This window comes from Nanorana parkeri, unplaced genomic scaffold (assembly GCF_000935625.1).
Source record: "Nanorana parkeri isolate BGI_ZX_2015 unplaced genomic scaffold, ASM93562v1 scaffold2448, whole genome shotgun sequence".
In the NCBI taxonomy this organism is placed as follows: domain Eukaryota; kingdom Metazoa; phylum Chordata; class Amphibia; order Anura; family Dicroglossidae; genus Nanorana; species Nanorana parkeri.
Window position 1 is genome coordinate 124,237 of NW_017308716.1, and position 18,682 is coordinate 142,918.

The 18,682-nt window shown below is 46.5% G+C and overlaps 1 protein-coding gene across 1 annotated transcript in view; it reads left to right on the forward strand.

The window, feature by feature from the left end:
* LOC108801699 (probable G-protein coupled receptor 158) overlaps nucleotides 1–18,382 on the forward strand; it is a 103,431-nt gene extending 85,049 nt beyond the window's left edge. Inside the window, exon 10 of the mRNA XM_018573603.1 lies at nucleotides 16,187–18,382. Coding sequence (XP_018429105.1) covers nucleotides 16,187–18,367 — 2,181 coding nt within the window. The 3' untranslated portion in view covers nucleotides 18,368–18,382. The remainder of the gene's footprint in view (nucleotides 1–16,186) is intronic.
* The last annotated feature ends 300 nt before the right edge of the window (nucleotides 18,383–18,682 follow it).

The following is an 18,682-nucleotide window of genomic DNA, read 5'->3' on the forward strand; positions in this document are numbered from 1 at the left end:
ATCGATATGTTTCTCAAAAAATATAAAATAAAACTGTGATGTGTTCAACGAAACCCAAAAGGAGTCCCCTCTAGGGTGTACACTCACCAGAAGTACGATGTTAAAGGCAGTTTACCTCGCCAGGTGGAAACCGGAGCACTACATCCTCTCGTCCTTGAAACTCGCTAGGATACAGAAGTACGAAGTTAAAGGCAGTTTACCTCGCTGGGATGAAACCCGGAGCTCTACGTCCTTTCGTCCTTGAAGCTCGCTAGGATCCCATAATTATCTCCCAATCAAGGCCATGAAGAAAAGAGAGCAATACGCTCATAGTGTGGTAAATAGGGGATTTATTGTATAAAAAATTTCACAATAGCGCTTACATAAAAATTAAAACAGCCGGCTGGTCCATCAAGACAGAAAATATGACGTAAATGAAGGCCCGCCCACGACGCGTTTCGTCATATAGACGTTCTCAAGGGGTGGCAGCTCTACATGAGTCCCAATCCAGTCTGTTATATATACTCTAGAATACGATCATTAATTGGAAACATATGTGAAAGCAAGATAAAACCAATTACAAATCCAATACATTTCAGCACTTATTGACCACAAATACAAGACATATAAACTATTAAATAATAGCACCACCACAAATGTTATACAACTTTAATACAGACAACAATCTAGTGCAAAAATGTGTTAAAGGGTATTTAATTATTTCAATTTTTATTATAGACTAACTCAGAGTGTATGAATCTAGTTAATATAAATAAATAAATAAATAAAAAGGAAACGATTCTGATCCTTTATAAAAAAAGACTTCATATTAGTTAGGTCTATTCAATCTATTTAGAAAAGTAAAACTATTAATAATATAGTTACTGTGCATTGCACCATTCCAATCCTATGTATTTATTGTATATAATAAGTTAATTACAAATTCCTATTAAAAAATTAAAAAGTTAATAAATTAACTATCAAACATCGATCTTTTAAACTCATTATCAAAATTCAGCTATGTAAATGTATGAAGGATCTTTAATTTCGAAATTTTCCATTATTATCCAAAAAACGTTTGAGAGACAACGTTTTTCTCTACTATCTGCTTTAGGATTAGGATTATATATTGATCCTTTTCTTGCTGCTATGGAAATCCTTCATTTTATCCAAAATAGACCTATTAATCTAGATTAGGTTTTTAGTTTTAAGAAATTGGAAACTAATAATATCCAACAGGATTTTAAATCCTTGAAATACACTTTAGAAAAAAAGTTAATCCTATGGTGGGATATTACCACCCATGAAAGATACCTAGCTGGTGGTATCATACCGAGGAGTCTTAGGTGGGACACCCCACCGAACGACGGTTTAAAAGATCAGGAATCAAATTTGTAGTAGACAGGCTTCTTCCATCATTGCGAAGAAAAACTGCTCCAACTAATTATAGGATGTAAAAGACGCAAATTAAGTCTAATAGAGGCAAAAATTCATGAATTAAAGATAAAAATGGAAATCCATACTAATTCAGAAGAATTTAAAACTTATACTGAGGATATAGAAAAATTCCTAGTTAAACGAGATTTAGAAATTAAAAAAAAAAAACATACAAAACACATACGGGATATGACAGATTTCAAACATGGGAAAGTGTATAGCTGGCAATCCATAGAGCGGGGAATCAGAAGTTGTGACACACAGTGGGTGTCTACATCCGTACTGTACACAAAGCGTGGCTGCATATGAACAGGGCCTGGTGGGGGGATGGCACTGCTGTAGTAGAGTGTCCCGTGGGATAAACACAATGGATCGCATAAACATAGGCTCCCTGCATTCTGAGGAAGAGGTGGTTCCATTCATGTCAATGGCACTGCAGACACATTGCAATTCACCGCAGTGCAATCGCCTGCACCGGAACGTGTGGAATGCACTAATTTTTTGTGATTGCACTGCACTAGAACACAGTGGGGAGAATTTATCAAAACTGGAGCAAGCAGAATCTGGAGCAGTTGCCCATGACAACCAATCAGCTTCTCTCTTCAGTTTTGTTCAGGTAAGATTTGACAATGAAAGAGAGAAGCTGATTGGTTTCAGTGCAAATCTGCTCGATTTTGTCTGCTCCAGTTTTGATAAATTCTCCCCAGTTTATTGTGGTACCACGCATTCCAGTGCAGGTGGGAGGCGTGTCTGTGGAACCACCACACCCCCTCCCACCCCAGAACACAAGGAGCCTTTGTCTATGTGATTCAGTGCATTCATCCCACGGGACAGTGTGGTGAACGCACTGGATATCGTGAACAGGTCATAAACTGAGTTTAAGGGCTTGTTCACACCAAATCCAGTGCGTTTCAGCAGAGTTAGTTGCTGGAACACAGTGGATTGCATAATTACCGCCTCCCTGCATTCTGGGATGGGTGGGTGTGTGGTGGTACATTCAAGGCAATGGCACCACAGTCACTTCTGAGTGATAGGCTAAGTTCACCTTTTGCAAAAATTAAAGAAATGCATATTTGATAATATAAATAAATGTATTTCTTAAATTTTGGCATTCAAGCCTGGAGAGCACTGCAATTGTGATCACTCGATCCGGGCTGCAGAGCTAAGGCTTCTGCACATTCTCATACTGGCAGATCTCCATACTGATGTACGGAGTATCAGTTAGGAGAGATGGGGAAGGACAGCTGGACGGGAAAAAGGACAGCTCTACCTAGAGGGAGGATGGAGGATGGTTGGACGCTGTATGAGGTGATTTAATGCAGTTTGAAGTCCAGCCGACTTTCCCCATCTCTCCTAACTGAAACAACATACCTCAGTACACAGCTCTGCCTGGGAGAGGATGTGCAGAAGTCTGAGCTTTGCGACCTAATAGAGAGATCACAACAGTGGCGGAGCTAAGGAACACAGGGCCCTGGTGCAAGATAATTTTTCGGGCCTCCCCCCTTCCTGTTCCCAAGGGGGGTGCTGGAAATGGATCTCACTGGCTCCCCCAGCCTCTGCACTAAAGGAGCTTACACTCTAATGTCCCCCACAGTCACACACTATTATTATACATTTATATAGCTCTCAAACAGAAATTATATATCAGGAAGCACCAGAGGTTTTCGTATATATGGTCACTTTGGGCAGAGCTAATATATTGGCATCTATGCAGGAGGCAGCCCCAATACAGTCAGGGAGACTGAAGACACTGAAAAACAAAAACGAGAGGGGCGCTTTTTCCTAGTATTAAATTTATATAGCTCTGACATATATTGCAGTACTGTACAGAGAACACTGAACCAGTCACATCAGTCTCTGTACAGAGGAGCTGTCATCTATAGAAGACTACAAATCCCAGCAATACATTATAAAGCAATGCAGAATAATACTATTTGAATTTGATACATACTCTGTTCTGCCTCTCTTCTCTGGAATGCTGGCCTGATGTATTGTGCAGAGGGTCTCAGGAGGGGGAAATGTGCGGGCGGCAAAAGCTCTGTAAGCAGGTGCCGGGTGGTTCCACAGAAGACTGCTACGCAGGACCTAACACAGCTTAATCAATTTAAAAAATGTAATTTCTAGACATGTGCGATTCGTTTCGTTCCGAATCGAAATTCGGACGAATTTTCGTAAATTCGGACATTCGGATGTATCCGAATTCCGAATTACAGACATAACGAATGCAAACGAATCCGAATTTCCATTTCCGAAATTCGGTAGCGTTCGCACGAACGTTCGTTTCGTTTTCTGTTCTTATTCGTTTCTTATTCGTTTCGTTCGTTGGAGCAAAGTGACATTAGAGAAGGAGAAAAAATATTTTTTCCCCCTCAAATGTCACTTTTGCTGCAAACAAACGAAACGAATAAGAAACGAATAAGAAACGAATAAGAACAGAAAACGAAACGAACGTTCGTATTAACGCTACCGAATTTCGTCCGAATCCGAATTCCGAATCCGAATTGACTTTCACACCCGAATCCCGAAAAACGAAATAACACAAATCCGAATTTAAAACGAAACGAATTTTTTGGCAGTGCACATGTCTAGTAATTTCAAAGCTGCAAAGGTCAGTTGTAAGGCAGAGTACAGAAGTCAACGGTGTAATGCACAGTGAGAGGTGTAACGTAGAGTGCAGAGGCCAGGGTGTGACACACAGTGCAGAGGTAAGTGTGTGATGCACAGTGCAGAGATAAGTGTGTGATGCACAGTGCAGAGATAAGTGTGTGACGCACAGTGCAGAGGTCAGGGTGCGACTCCAAATGAGAGCAGAGCGCTGAAAAGAGTGTGCGCCGTGGCCATTTTTAGGGTTAGCAGCTTAGTATCCCTTCCAGTGTTCCTCCCAATAGAGTGGAAGTTGGGGACCGGACCTCAGTGGGCCCCCTAACCGCCTTGGGCCCAGGGGAGGCCGCACCAGCTGCACCGGCGGAAGTTTCGCCCTTGGATCCCAATTGCAATTCTTTCCAGGCTTGAATGAAAAAATTACAGAAATGCATATTTATTTTAATATCACTAAATATGCATTTCTTTAATCTTTGCAAAAATTGAACTTAGCCTTTAAATATTGGTGATTTAAAATAATTATTCTTCGCACAACATTTAGGTCTTGTTCACACCCACTCCAGTGCGTTCCCACAGTGCGATCACCTGCATGGGAACGCATGGCACACGGTGCAGTGCAATTGCAAAAAATAGTGCAAGCAATAGTACTGCTGTGCCATGCATTCCAGTGCGGGCGATCGTACTGCGGGAATGCACTGGATTTGGTGTGAACAAGCCCTAAACCGTTCTGAAAACAGCCCGCCCACAGTTGAGAGTCCTCACACTCGCAGCCATGCACAGTTCTGTCGCACTGCCCCACCCGCCCACAGAGCAAGAATGAGGAGAATTAGCTGATGCCGGCCCTGTAGGATCAGGACCCTGCTGTTGCCCTGTGTGTGCCTGAACTCGGGACCTGGCAGGGGTGCCGTGGGCTGGTGTCACCCTCCAGGCAGGTGTCACCTGGGTGCGGTCCGCACCCCCCCAGTGAAGCTCCTGTCAGAAGAGGGCATGCTGGGATGTGTGGTTCATGCTGGGATGTATAGTCCCTTTCCGGAGAGGGCATGTATGGATGTGTGGCCCATGCTGGGATGTGTAGTCCTTGTTAGGAGAGGGCATGCTGGGATATGTGGTTCACGCTGGGATGTGTAGTCCTTGTCAGGAGAGGGCATGTTGGGGTGTGTGGTTCATGCTGGGATGTGTAGTCGCTGTCAAGAGAGGGCATGCTGGGATGTGTGGTTCATGCTGGGATGTGTAGCCCCTGTCAGGAGAGGGCATGCTAGGATGTGTTGTCAGGCTGGGATGTGTAGTCCTTGTCAGGAGAGGGCATGCTGGCATGTGTGGTTCACGCTGGCATGTGTAGTCCCTGTCAGGAGAGGGCAAGCTGGGATGTGTGGTTCACACTGGGATGTATAGTCCCGGTCAGGAGAGGGCAAGCTGGGATGTGTAGTCCCTGTCAGAAGAGTGCATGCTGGTCAGGGGCTGACTGGGTTGTACCTGCCCCTTGGGCTAAAAGTTTCCAGAGGCCCATAGTGCAGCGGCTTGGCCCACCTCTTGCTTTGCCTCTTCTCCCTGCCTGCCACTTTTGCCATCCATGTTACAGTAATGTGAATGGTCAGGGATGTGAGGACTCACTAGTCAGTCCATGAAAGGGATGACTGGCTGGGGGGGATGGGCTGCTGGGCTCCCTGCATGGTTCCGCTCCATGTCCGTTACTTAGGCACTCTCACCCACTGTGGGCCACCGGACTTCTAGGCTGTGAGCTGTTGGAAGGATAGTGGGAGGAGCCGGACAGTGTCAAAGTCAGTGTTCTATAAAAAAAATTTGACCCCCCATAAATTTTCTCGACTACGCCACTTACGGTGGGGTCGCGTCATCTTAATCAGATGTTTTCATGACCCCCTTTCTTCATGCACATGCGCACCTGGAAGTGACGTGGCAGATACATTTCTGGGTTGAGCAAAATTATAGCACACTGGTAGTGGAGGGAGGCCTTGTCAGTTCTGTGCACGCACGCGACCGCTGTACCCCTTTTAGTTCTGTGACTGACTTCAAGCTGTAAAGGGACTGCAACTCTCAGCACATTATACAGCAATGCAGAATACCATCAGCTATAGAGGACTACAAATCCCAGCAATACATTTTAAAGCAATGCAGAATAATACCATCAGCTAAAGATTACTACAAATCCTAGCAAAACAGTATACAGCAATGCAGAATAATAGTATATTAAATTGTTACATGCTCTTTGCTGCTCTGCTCTGGGGTGTCAGTCTGATGTCTTGGTCAGAAGGTCTCAGAAGGGGTGGGGATGGCGGAAGAGCTGTAAGCAGGCACCATGTGGTTCCCCAGAAGGCTGCTGCGTGGTCCCGGCAAACGTGGGATCCAACACAGCTGAATCAATATGAAAAATGAAAGCGCCGGTATCAGTTTTTAGTATCAGGGAACTCTCACCAATACTGGTATCAGTGCTTCCCTGGTTTGAAGGCCTTTGTAGGTGTCAGAAATCATGTGTAATAACACTAGCTAGGACTCTGTCACCCAGCATGCACGCCCAGTCTTGCTCTGCTCCCCTTCTGCTTTTTCTGTGAAGAATTTATAGCACAGGGTGCAGAGGTCAGCGGTGTGATGCTCAGTGCAGAAGTCAGAGGTGTAATGCAGAGGTCAGTGGTGTAATGCACAGTGCAGAAGTCAGCGGTGTAATGCACAGTGCAGAGGTCAGCAGTGTAATGCACAGCGCAGAGGTCAGCGGTGTGATGTACAGTGGAGAGATCAACAGTGTGATGTACAGTGCAGAAGTCAGTGGCATAACACACAGTGCAGAAGTCAGCGCTGTAACACAGAGTGCAGAAGTCAGTGGTGTAACGCACAGTACAGAGGTCAGCAGTGTGATGCATAGTAGAGAGGTCAGCGGTGCAATACAGAGGTCAGTGGTGTAACACACAATACAGAGTCAGCTGTGTGACGTAGAGTACAAAGGCAAGTATTAACGCTAGTGCTGAGGTGAAGGTGTGAAGCATAGTGCAGAGGTCAGCGGATAATAACACTAGCTAGGACTCTGTCACCCAGCATGCACGCCCAGTCTTGCTCTGCTCCCCTTCTGCTTTTTCTGTGAAGAATTTATAGCACAGGGTGCAGAGGTCAGCGGTGTGATGCTCAGTGCAGAAGTCAGAGGTGTAATGCAGAGGTCAGTGGTGTAATGCACAGTGCAGAAGTCAGCGGTGTAATGCACAGTGCAGAGGTCAGCAGTGTAATGCACAGCGCAGAGGTCAGCGGTGTGATGTACAGTGGAGAGATCAACAGTGTGATGTACAGTGCAGAAGTCAGTGGCATAACACACAGTGCAGAAGTCAGCGCTGTAACACAGAGTGCAGAAGTCAGTGGTGTAACGCACAGTACAGAGGTCAGCAGTGTGATGCATAGTAGAGAGGTCAGCGGTGCAATACAGAGGTCAGTGGTGTAACACACAATACAGAGTCAGCTGTGTGACGTAGAGTACAAAGGCAAGTATTAACGCTAGTGCTGAGGTGAAGGTGTGAAGCATAGTGCAGAGGTCAGCGGTCTAACACATAGTGCAGTGGTCAGTGATGTATGCACAGTACAAAGGTCAGTAATAACACACAGTGCAGAGGTAAGCAGAGTGACGCACAGTGCAGAAGTCTGCAGTGTAATGTAGAGGTCGGTATGTAACGCAGTGCAGAGGTCAGCGGTGTAATATAGAGGTCAGTATGTAATGCAGTGCAGCGGAGTAATGTAGAGGTAAGTATGTAACGTAGTGCCGGGGTCAGCGGTGAAATGTAGAAGTAAATATGTAGCGTAGTGCAGAGGTCAGAATGTAACGCAGTGCAGCCGTGGAATGCAGAGGTCAGAATGTAACGCATTGCAGAGGTCAGCAGTGTAATGTAGAGGTCAGTATATAATGCAGTGCAGTAATGCAGAGGTCAGTATGTAACGCAGTGCAGGGATCAGCGGTGTAATGTAGAAGTCAATATGTTACGCAGTGCAGCGGTGTAATGCAGAGGTCAGAACGTAATGCATTAAAGAGGTCAGCAATGTAATGTAGCGGTCAGTATGTAACCCATTGCAGAGGTCAGCAGTCAGTATGTAATGCAGTGCAGAGGTCAGCAGTCAGTAACCAGTATGTAACAGTGCAGCCGTCAGTATGTAACGCAGTGCAGAGGTCTTCATGTAACAGTGCAGAGGTCAGTTGCCAGTATGTAACGCAGTGCAGAGGTTAGCATTTAACGTAGTGCAGAGGCCAGTATGTAATGCAATGTAGCAGTCAGTATGTAACGCAGTGCAGCTACCAGTATGTAACAGTGCAGCCGACAGTATGTAACGCAGTGCAGCGGTCAGCATGTAACACAGTGCAGAGGTCAGTATGTAACACAGTGCTGAGGTCATCGGTCAGTAAAGCAGTGCAGCAGTCAGCATGTAATGCAGTGCAGCGGTCAGTATGTAACACAGTGCAGAGGTCAGTATGTAACGCAGTGCTGAGGCCAGAGGTCAGTAACGCAGTGCAGCAGTCAGCATGTAATGCAGTGTAGCGGTCAGTAACGCAGTCAGCAATTTTGTGTCATACACAACACCTGTGTTGCACAATGCCTGTGCTGATGGTAAGAAAAAGCTCTAGGTCTAATGGTCTAGACACTATAAACCATAATAAACATGGGGGGGGGGGGGGGATGTGAAGATATATCTTCCAACTTTTATAATCAACACCACGTCCGTGAATGCAAAAACAATTGGTGAATCAGTGCTCTCCAATCTCCACCATGCTCAAAGATGAGATCCGGGGGGGGCGCATGCGCGCGATGGTACAAGATGGCTGCTTCTTGATACCGCCTTGTGCGGATGCGGGACATGGTGCGGGAGGAACTTTCTAAAGAGCTCCAACGTGAGATTAGGGAGATTTGGGCACCGCACAGCCTCCCTGGAATCCCGTATGGATGATGTCACCACCATACTAGAAGGCCACGAACAAGATCTGGAAACTGCCCAGTCGGAGCTATCCCTTCTCCGTGACCAACTAGAAGACCACGAGAACCGGGCTCGGCGCAGTAATATACGCGGCCGGGGCCTTCCCGAATCGATAGAGGACCTCGTGGGCTCGGTCACCGCACTGTTCCAGGAATTGGCCCCTGATCTCGCCGCAGACCGCCTAGAGATGGACCGCTTGGACCCCAACAGCCGGACGGGCCGCCGCGGGATGTGGTGGTTAAGCTACATTATTTCTGCACGAAAGAACAACTCCTGCAGGCTGCGAGACAGGGGCCAGCGTTGTCTTTCCAGGGTCATCCTTACAGCCTCTATTCGGACCTGGCCCCATCGACCATCCTGAAGCGCAGGGCCCTTCGACCCTACTTACAAGTTCTCTGGGATGCAGGAATCAACTACAGGTGGGGCTTCCCCTTTCGCCTCCTTTTTACGTACCAAGGGAAGTCGTTCCAGCCCCGCTCTCCCAATGATCTGCGCTCCTGTCTACATGAAATGGGCCTTCAGGTCCCGGCGGAGCCCCCCTCCTCACCTCCGGGCTTGCAGCCTTGCCAGCGGAGAGCCCAGGCCTCTCAACAGCCCCATTCTTCACAGGCCTCACACGATCCTGGCCGGTCGCCTCGCAGATCTCAGGCCCTGCAACGCTGGGGCCGCCAGGTATTTCGCTCTAAACCCAACGGCTGAACCACCCCGCATTGAAGCTGGATTACACACCAAGGCCTTGTGCTAGGCTATTGCTAACTCAGGTACCTTTTTCCTTTTTATTTTTACTTTTGCTCTCTGCGGACAGGAACGCTATCCGGCAATCCTGTACCCCCTGATGTTCCTCATTATGCGGGTCTTGTCCCGTCCCGTTGAGCCGGTGAGACTGGCCTGTTTGGGCATTTACTGGTTACTGGGCCTGGCTAGGCCGCTGCTATCTAAGGCGACCCCTTTTCTTGATGTTTGTGCTGACTGTTCCTCCAGGGGTTTTTTTTCTTTCTTTTTTCATTTTCGATTGATGCCTTCTGGAAAACTTATATGGTTACTTGGATTAACCTCCCCGAACGCAGAGGAGGCACCGTGCTCCCTTGTTCTGCACCGCTCTCCTTATGTTCATTTTTGTTCCTGTTTTTTCTTTTGTTTTGTTTCGTATGTATTAATTTGTTAATGTTATTTACGGAGCTGTTTCACTAAATTGATACCTCATCGTTTTGTTCTACGATGGCCTGAGGTCATAAGCTGAGGGATTATACTCATAGTTATACTGCCTATTGTATTTGTTAAAGCCACTGATGATATACTGTCTAACACTTGACCCTTCTCCTTCCACTCCCATCCCCTTCCCTCCCCTTCCCACACCAATGCCGCTGTTCATTCTTCAGTCCCCTTATACAGTATGTTCCCTGTGTGTCTCTTTCTTCTCTCTTTTCTTCCCTTTCTCTGGCTGTGTGGATTGTTGAGGGGGTCCCTGGCCCTCAGATCAGTGATTGGCCCTTTGTATGCGCACCAAGCTGTTGACCTTCCCAGTATCGCATCCCATGGCTCTAAAGCTTTTGTCTCTTAACACCCAAGGGCTGAATTCCCCCTCAAAAAGACGCAAGGCCTTTAACTATTTACATACCCAGGGTGTGGACATTGGATGTTTCCAGGAGACTAATTTTTCCACGGCCTCTGCCCCGAGCTACTTTCACCTATCCTATCTTCAGGTTTTCCTGGCCTCTGCTGCTACTAAACATAGGGGCGTACTGGTTGCCTTTCACAAACGAAGCACTTCCACTGCACCAAGAGTATCTCGGACCCGCAAGGCCGCTACCTCCTACTAAGTGGCAATATATTGGGATCCCCTATTATGATCCTTTGTTATTATGCCCCAAACCTCTCTCCGCTCCCCTTCCTGACTCATCTATTGGAGTTGATTAATACACATGCACATGGTACGATTTTTTTGTGCGGGGATTCTAACCTGCCACTCAACCTTAAATTAGACAGGTCTAGGCCTCCACTGTCTTCTGCACCCACTGATAGCAACCGCTATCGAGCTGTTTTTGCTGGGTCAGGGTTAGTGGACGCTTGGCAAGAACTACATCCCCTCGCTAAAGACTTCACCTACTACTCGGCAGCCCACGACCTTTATACCCGTATCGACCACATTTGGATCCGCCAATCGTTCCTACTGTAGAGAGGGGGGCTCCTGAGATCATTTCTCTGCTCTCCAATCCTCCCCACCTCCTGTTGACTTTCAAAGGCAGAAGTCTGCAAATCAAAACAGCAGAGGGCCTACACACTGGGCACCGAGACAAGCCAGGACATGTCTGCTGTTTCCCTCCATTCAATCCTCCCCAGAACAAAGGACACATGAGGGGAGGGGGTTAGTTGCTCAGCAACAGCCTGTGTACTGCCCCTTCCCTCCCCTCTCAGGCCGGCCCCTCCCGGGACCTTTGTAAGTGTTTGTGGGAAGGCTGCATGCTCTCTTCCTCGCTGAATGGTTGACTAGAGGCTGCGCTGAGACCGGTCTCTGTCTGTGGATTCAAGGGATACGGACTTAACCCTTCCTGTTCTGCTCCACTGCTGCTGTGAGGACTGCTGGGATCTGTTGTTTTACCCGTACTGGATGTACTCACACGGTGCCTTGTTACCTGTTGGATTACCTCTTGCTGCACCTCTGACCCTTGGACTACTAGCCTTGTGACTCTGGATCTACTCCTTCCTTGGCCCGTTGCCTACCTTCTGGGTGGACCCTCCCCGTGGCCTGCAACCCCCCAGGACCTAACCCCGGCCTTTGTACCTTGCTTTGTACACCTGAATTCCCCAATAAACACCCCGCACGCCGGGTTCCGTGTGATTTGCCTCTGTGTATTCTCTCTGCGCTCCTAGTTCGTCACACCTACCACATCTCATATCAGTCAAGATCCCCTCGGTACCCTGGTCGGACCACGACCCCACAGTCCTGACCTGCAGCTCACTGCTCCCCAGGCCTTCCTCCTCCTCCCCCTGGTCCTTGAACGACTCCCTTCTCTCCCACCCGGATGTAGTGGACCGCCTGTCTTCCCTCTCGTCCGCCTACTTCAGGGAGAATGTGGGCTCAGTGTCCTCACCCACTGTGCTTTGGGAAGCCTATAAAGCAGTGCTTCGCGGGCACATAAGCCAATTGGCGGCCAACGGCGGAGAGATCGGGAGGCTCGTAGGTTGGACTTGGAGGCAGAGTTGGAACACCTTACTGAGTAGTGCAAAACCTCTTCAACGCCCAGACTGAGAGCCAGTCTGGAGAAAACTAGGGTGGAACTCAACCTATGCCTTACCGATATAGCTGAACACCAACTACGCTGGGCAGGGCAAAAATTCTATGCCCACAGTAACAAACCAGGTGCTATGCTGGCGAAACGTCTCCGTTGCTGTGAGCCGCCCAAACGCTCTATCTCCCTGCGAACGGCGGACTCAGTCCTGACTAGTAACCCGCAATAGATACTGAAGGAGTTCCAACACCACTTATCCCATCTGTATGCAGAACCACCCCCTTTCCCCACAGCCGTGGCGGAGTCATTTTTCCAAAACATCCAATTGCTTGCAATATCTGACACACAGAAGGAGCTCCTGGCCTCTGACATCACTGAGGACGAGGTGCGTTTAGCAATTAAATCGCTGAAAGCCAATAAGCGTGCTGGATCCGATGGTTACTCGTCCCTTTTTTATAAAAAAATTGCAGACATCGTAGTCCCCCATCTGACATCACAATTTAATTTCCTTAAGCAGGGTCACCCGTTTCCTCCTGAAGCCCTTAAAGCAAATATTGTAATGATACCCCAAACCTACTACTGACCCACATTCTTGGTCTAACTTTAGGCCCATTTCATTACTCAACACTGATGTGAAACTCCTGGCTGAAGTGTTGGCCTCTAGAATTAACACCTTCTTAGGGCATCTCATTCATAAAGACCAGGTCGGTTTCGTACCCTGCAGGCAGGTGGGAGACAATGTACGTCGGGTTCTTAAACTTATACACCTAGCTCGTTCCCGTTCCATAGAGATGATGTTACTTTCCCTTCACGTGCACAAGGCGTTTGACACCTTATCTTGGCAGTACCTGTTTTTTGCGTTACGCAGATGGGGTTTTGGAGAGGATTTTCTAGCTTTGATATCCGCGTTGTACTCCCAACCCACAGCCTCCATCCGCTATGCGGGATTCAGCTCAGCCGCGTTCCCCATACTGTGGGGCACTAGACAGGGCTGCCCTTTATCCCCCATCCTTTTTATATTGGCACTAGAACCGCTGGCAGCTGCCATTCGGGGCAATGCTTCCATTCAGGGATTAGAGTTGGCGGGTACCCCTCACAAAATCTCGCTTTATGCGGATGACATTCTGTTAGCTCTATCCTCCCCTCATGTCTCTCTTCCCAACCTATTTCGTACGTTATCAGAATTTGAAGCATTCTCCTGCTTGCAGGTTAACGAGACCAAATCAAAAGCCTTGAACATTTCCCTGAGCACCGGTTGCCTGGGTTTGGCAAAATCTAACTTTAATTTTTCATGGCCCCTTCCCTGCCTTACCACTAGGTTCTTCTGGTGTTTTCTCCACCTAGCTCTAGGTTCTTCTGGTGTTTTTTAGAGCCTTCAACACGTGATATAGATTGATTGCTTGGCATATAGCCATTAGCTCTTCTTCCCCTACTTGTGTGGTTCCGCTGGTGTCCTGCAGCAGGTAGCTGGCGCCCTCACTTTGGTTTCCAGATGCTAGCCCACCCGCAGACTCAATACACATACCGTTTTGGTGCCTTTGTCTTTACCATGGCTTCTGGAAGGGGGGATTTTGTTTTCATCAGTTTTTTTTTTCTCTCTATCTTTTACTTAATGTTATATTGATGTCTTTCATTGGCTCTTAACTGGATGACTTACCAAAACACACCATTATGCCGTTGTAATGTTATAAGGTAATTTTCTATTGTATGAACCTGTTGGTCCTTATTCCTACTGAATGGAATGTAATTCTGTTCTTTCTAAATAAAAATATTTGTACAACAAAGATGAGATCTGGCCGCACTCGCCGACTCCTAGTGATCTCCATATTTCAGATGAACAATTAGCGCTTTGTGGATATATATAGAACCAAATCCTCTCCTTTGTTTTTAATCCGACAATAAATGGGGGTAGATTCCTCCCAACTCTGGCTTATCTTTCCAAAATCGTGTAACACTATTCCTCACATTTACGTTATGTGTCCATTGAATATCCCATGTATGCATCCTCCTCGACTCTCAATGTTAAATGTTTTTATGTATTCTAAGATTTTATTTGTATGTATATATTATGGAGTCCAGTTTGTAACGGGTTTAAGAGATTATACACTAGAATGCAGCCTGAATGGGGTGACACCTAGTGGCAGGAATTTGATTACCATTATGTGTGATATAAAAAAGGAAAGGAGTTTGTAATGCTCGTATGCAGACCGTAGCCTCAGAGGAAGTCAATAGTGACGAAATACATCAGGTGGGCGGATCTATGCGAGCATTGCAATCAGAGACAGGAGCTCCAGTGGACACAATCCATGTGCAATTGCCTTATTTTAATTGTAAGTCATCAGCACAGGCATTGTGCAACACAGGTGTTGTGTATAACACAAAATTGTTTATCACTGTGTGACAATTTCACACATTTTTTTTCACATTTTAGGAATATAATTTTTGAGTTTGAAGCGCAGTGCTATTTTCTTTTTTCCTATTTTGGGTGTACTCACCTATTAAGCACAGCTGCTCTTAGAGTGTTATTTGATTCCTAACGCAGTTTTTTTCTAACAACGCATGCCAGCATATAATGCAGTGCAGCGGTCAGCAAGTAATGCAGTACAGCGGTCAGTAACGCAGTCAGCATGTAATGCAGTGCAGCGGTCAGTAACGCAGGCAGCATGTAATGCAGTGCAGCGGTCAGTAACGCAGGCAGCATGTAATGCAGTGCAGCGGTCAGTAACGCAGTGCAGAGGTCACACAGAAAGAACAGTGACTCCTTTCCTCTGTTTGAGGTGTTGTGCCATCCTCTTTCCTCTGCCGGTTGGGTTGGGGGGGGGTGCAGCAAGGTTTCCTGCACGTTTTCAGGTGATTGCTGCCACTTCCTGCTGTCCTCCCTTTAGGACCCAGGCAGACAGTCAGTAGGAGTGCAGTCTCCCTCCCAGCCAATAGCAGAAGTGGGCGGAGGGAGCTCTCCAGACAGGGACTACACATCCTCACATGACCACACATCCCAAGATGCCCTCTTGACAGGGACTACACATTCCAGCATGGGTCACACATCCCAGCATGCCCTCCCCTGACATAGACTACACATCCCAGCATGAACCACACACCCCAACATGCCCTCTCCTGACGGGGACTACACCTCCTAGCATGAACCACACATCCCAGCATGCCCTCTCCTGACAGAGACTACGCATCCCAGCGTTAACCAAAAACTCAAACTCAAAAACACAGCAAAACAGCGGGGGAAAATGCACTGCCGAGCATATGCAGAAACTCATGCAAATCTGGTCCGGATTTGGTGTGAACAAGCCCTATTGGTTCTGGGAAACAAAGTATGGAAGACCGAGGATGTACCTGGCAGCCAGACAGTTAGCATTTTTTAGAAAGATCAGCAGTAGCAGCCTTTGTGTTTCACACTTGACAGATTTCCTTTAATAAACGTTCATGTTTTCACATTATATTTTTGGATAAATATTAAATTTTCTGTATCCTGTGTGTTGCTATAAGGACCATTTATAGATGGCTTAAAGGGAAATTCTCAGATTAAATTGGTTTCTGCCAACAGTAGGCACACCCAAGCTCACCCTCTTAAAAGATACATTTCTCATGCATCGTACATGTATGATCTGTTTTGCTGTCTACCCATTATGTACAAATGGACAGAAGGTTAGCTTTTCAGTGCGGGTTGCCGTACCTGTTTGGCAATTTTTTTCCCCTCTGCTTGTACGTGCCCCCTAGTGCACAACACAAACTGTTCTCTATGAACTCACTGTCCGTTGGACAGTGGAGTCCACAAATCAAGGTACAGACCCAATTAATTTGGCTCTTTACCACTAGATCGCTGTGGCCAATCACAGCTGTCAGAAAATGTAAACAAATGCTGCAGTTTGCAGCTTTCTCTCTCCCTCTCTTTCTATATATACTGTATATGTATGTACACACACGTTATATATATATATTTATTTAAACATTTTGTGCATTTCTGTCTATAGGATGAGCTGAAGAAGCTGTATGCACAGTTAGAAGTCCACAAAACTAAGAAGATGACCTTAAACAATCCTCACTTGCAAAAGAAGCGCAGTTCACGTCGGGGACTTGGACGTTCTATTATTAGGAGAATCACAGAGATCCCAGATTCAAAACAATGGGGATTTGAAGAGCATGAGGGATCACCAGGCTCAGCTAGTGGGCAAAATCGAAGGCAGCAGGACAGTGGAAGCATGAAACTACATGAGGAGTCTTTGAGACAGAGAGTTCTTTCTTTACGCAAGTCACATAGCACTTATGACCACCTGCAAGAATCCAAAGATACTGGAGTTATGTCCCCACGTCTGGAGAGCTCATCCCGAGATGAATCCTTGCGTGACTCTCTAATGAGACGAAATCTTGCCAGGAATGTGTCTCTACGCTCTTGTGGAGATTCTCTCCATCAGGCCACACTGGTCTGTAAATCTCTTAGTGCCCATAACCTGTTAGCAGATAAAAAGCCATTAGCTGTGCCTGGTGGAACTCTACAGAAGTCACAGAGCCTGATGGGAAACTCAAGAGGAAAGAGCTCACTAACAGACACACCCACAGAGAAGACACAGGAGGGGAGTCGTAACCCTTTATTAGGGGGAAGTTTTGACAAAGCAGAAGTATGTCCTTGGGAAGTGCAAGACCTCCCATTGCCATCTGAAAACTGGTCTCAAAAACACGTTAGTTATGCACCTGGAAAATGTAGTAGTTTAGACAGTTCTCATGCATCAGGAAAGCAACATGATTCATGTGAAAATAAAGGTGATATGGGAATGAAGCAACACAGCGTGGGCAGTGGGGATGAGCCGAATGAAGTACACCAGAGATCTGCACAACCAAGGAAACCGGAGTCCACAAGGCCACCATATAAAAGTACACTCATTAGCTTGGTACTAGCAGTTCGAGCATTTAAAGGAGCAACTGGGGGGAAAGAGACCAAGGAAAAAATATATACTGTGGAGGAAACCAAGGATGTCAAAAAACAGCTACTTGGAAAGGTTGGTCCTTGGGAGGTGGAAACTAATTTGATTGAGGACAAGAAAAAAAGGCCAACTGCACTGAATTTAACAGATAGTACTGGACCAGTTTGTACATCTCCACAGATAGAACAGCACACATTCACCAAAAATGATAATGAAGAGAAACGGTATACTCTCAAAACTTCCAAGCACACTTCCCCAATCAGACTAGAGAAAATGAGTGAGCTGAGGGAGGCAGTATGCCCTTGGGAGAGCATGGAGGGTATCATAAATGTTCCCTACAAGTCAAACAGCATGGAGAGCAGAAGTGAAATGTGCCCATGGGAAAGCACAGACAGTGAAGGACCAGGTGGTCCCCTAAGTCTGTCAGGGAGTTACCTATCCTTTCAAAGTCCTTCAGCAAATGGAAAGAAGAGTCAAAATGATAATGTATGGGGAGATGAGGAAAAAAGAAAAGAGATTTGTCCATGGGAAATAGGTGAAGTGGAAGAAATGGAAATGGGATGCCTAAGTGGTTGTAACCTAGCTATGAAGCTTGAAGTACTAGGCAGACAGAGAGACACAATGTGCCCATGGGAGAGCGAGGAGTCTGGAGGTTCCCCTGGCATTCTTAGCCAGTCACAGAGCAAGATATTTGACACATGCCCCATTCAGTCTAAAACCTCAGACAGTTTGGATCTGGAATCTCGAAGAGGCGATATCTGTCCTTGGGAGAGTTTAGACTCTGAAGGAACTCCAGCCACCATAAGTCAGTCTCAGAGCCACAGCTGGGAGCCTGCTAAAGGGTCAGAAGAGACAACATTGGGGCCATCAAACCCATCTAGGTGTCAATTGTACAAATCACAAAGTAAAGAAGATTCCTTGTGCAGCTGGACAAGTGAAGATACTCGACCACTATCTAAAATCATAAGCAAGAGTGAGAGTGGTCTGTACACCTCAGAAACTACTATAAAGCAGGATAATAGACGATGTCACCATTCTCTTGTTGAAAAAACAAATAAAAGGCATACAGACCAGAAGGAGAGTAGCACTAAACCAACACAGAACGCAAACAGACACAACATGGAGGCCCTGGAGGTTGAAACCTCAACCAAATTGGCAGAGCTCTGTCCATTGGAAGTGCAGAAAGATTATCTAAATTTGAAAGATACCCAGGTCAAAATCAGCAAAGATTAAGTCTTTCCATGAGATCTTAAATATGATGAATAAGCATTTCTTTTCTTTGCTGTCCTCGTTTTTTTTCATATTATGTAAATGTTTGTATTCAATACACATTACTGTTGCTTCCATATCTATGAAGGAAGTGTCTTAGGAACTGGAATTTATGTGAGCATCATTTCACAGGTAGTTTATGAAGGTAGACTCCCCAACACACATGATATATCCTGAAGTCTTATTCACACAAAGCATCAGCCTTTCCTGCTACCTCTATCCCCTGTTGTACCTTTATCGTGGCTGTTGCAGAAAGCTGCACCACCACTTTAAATATGA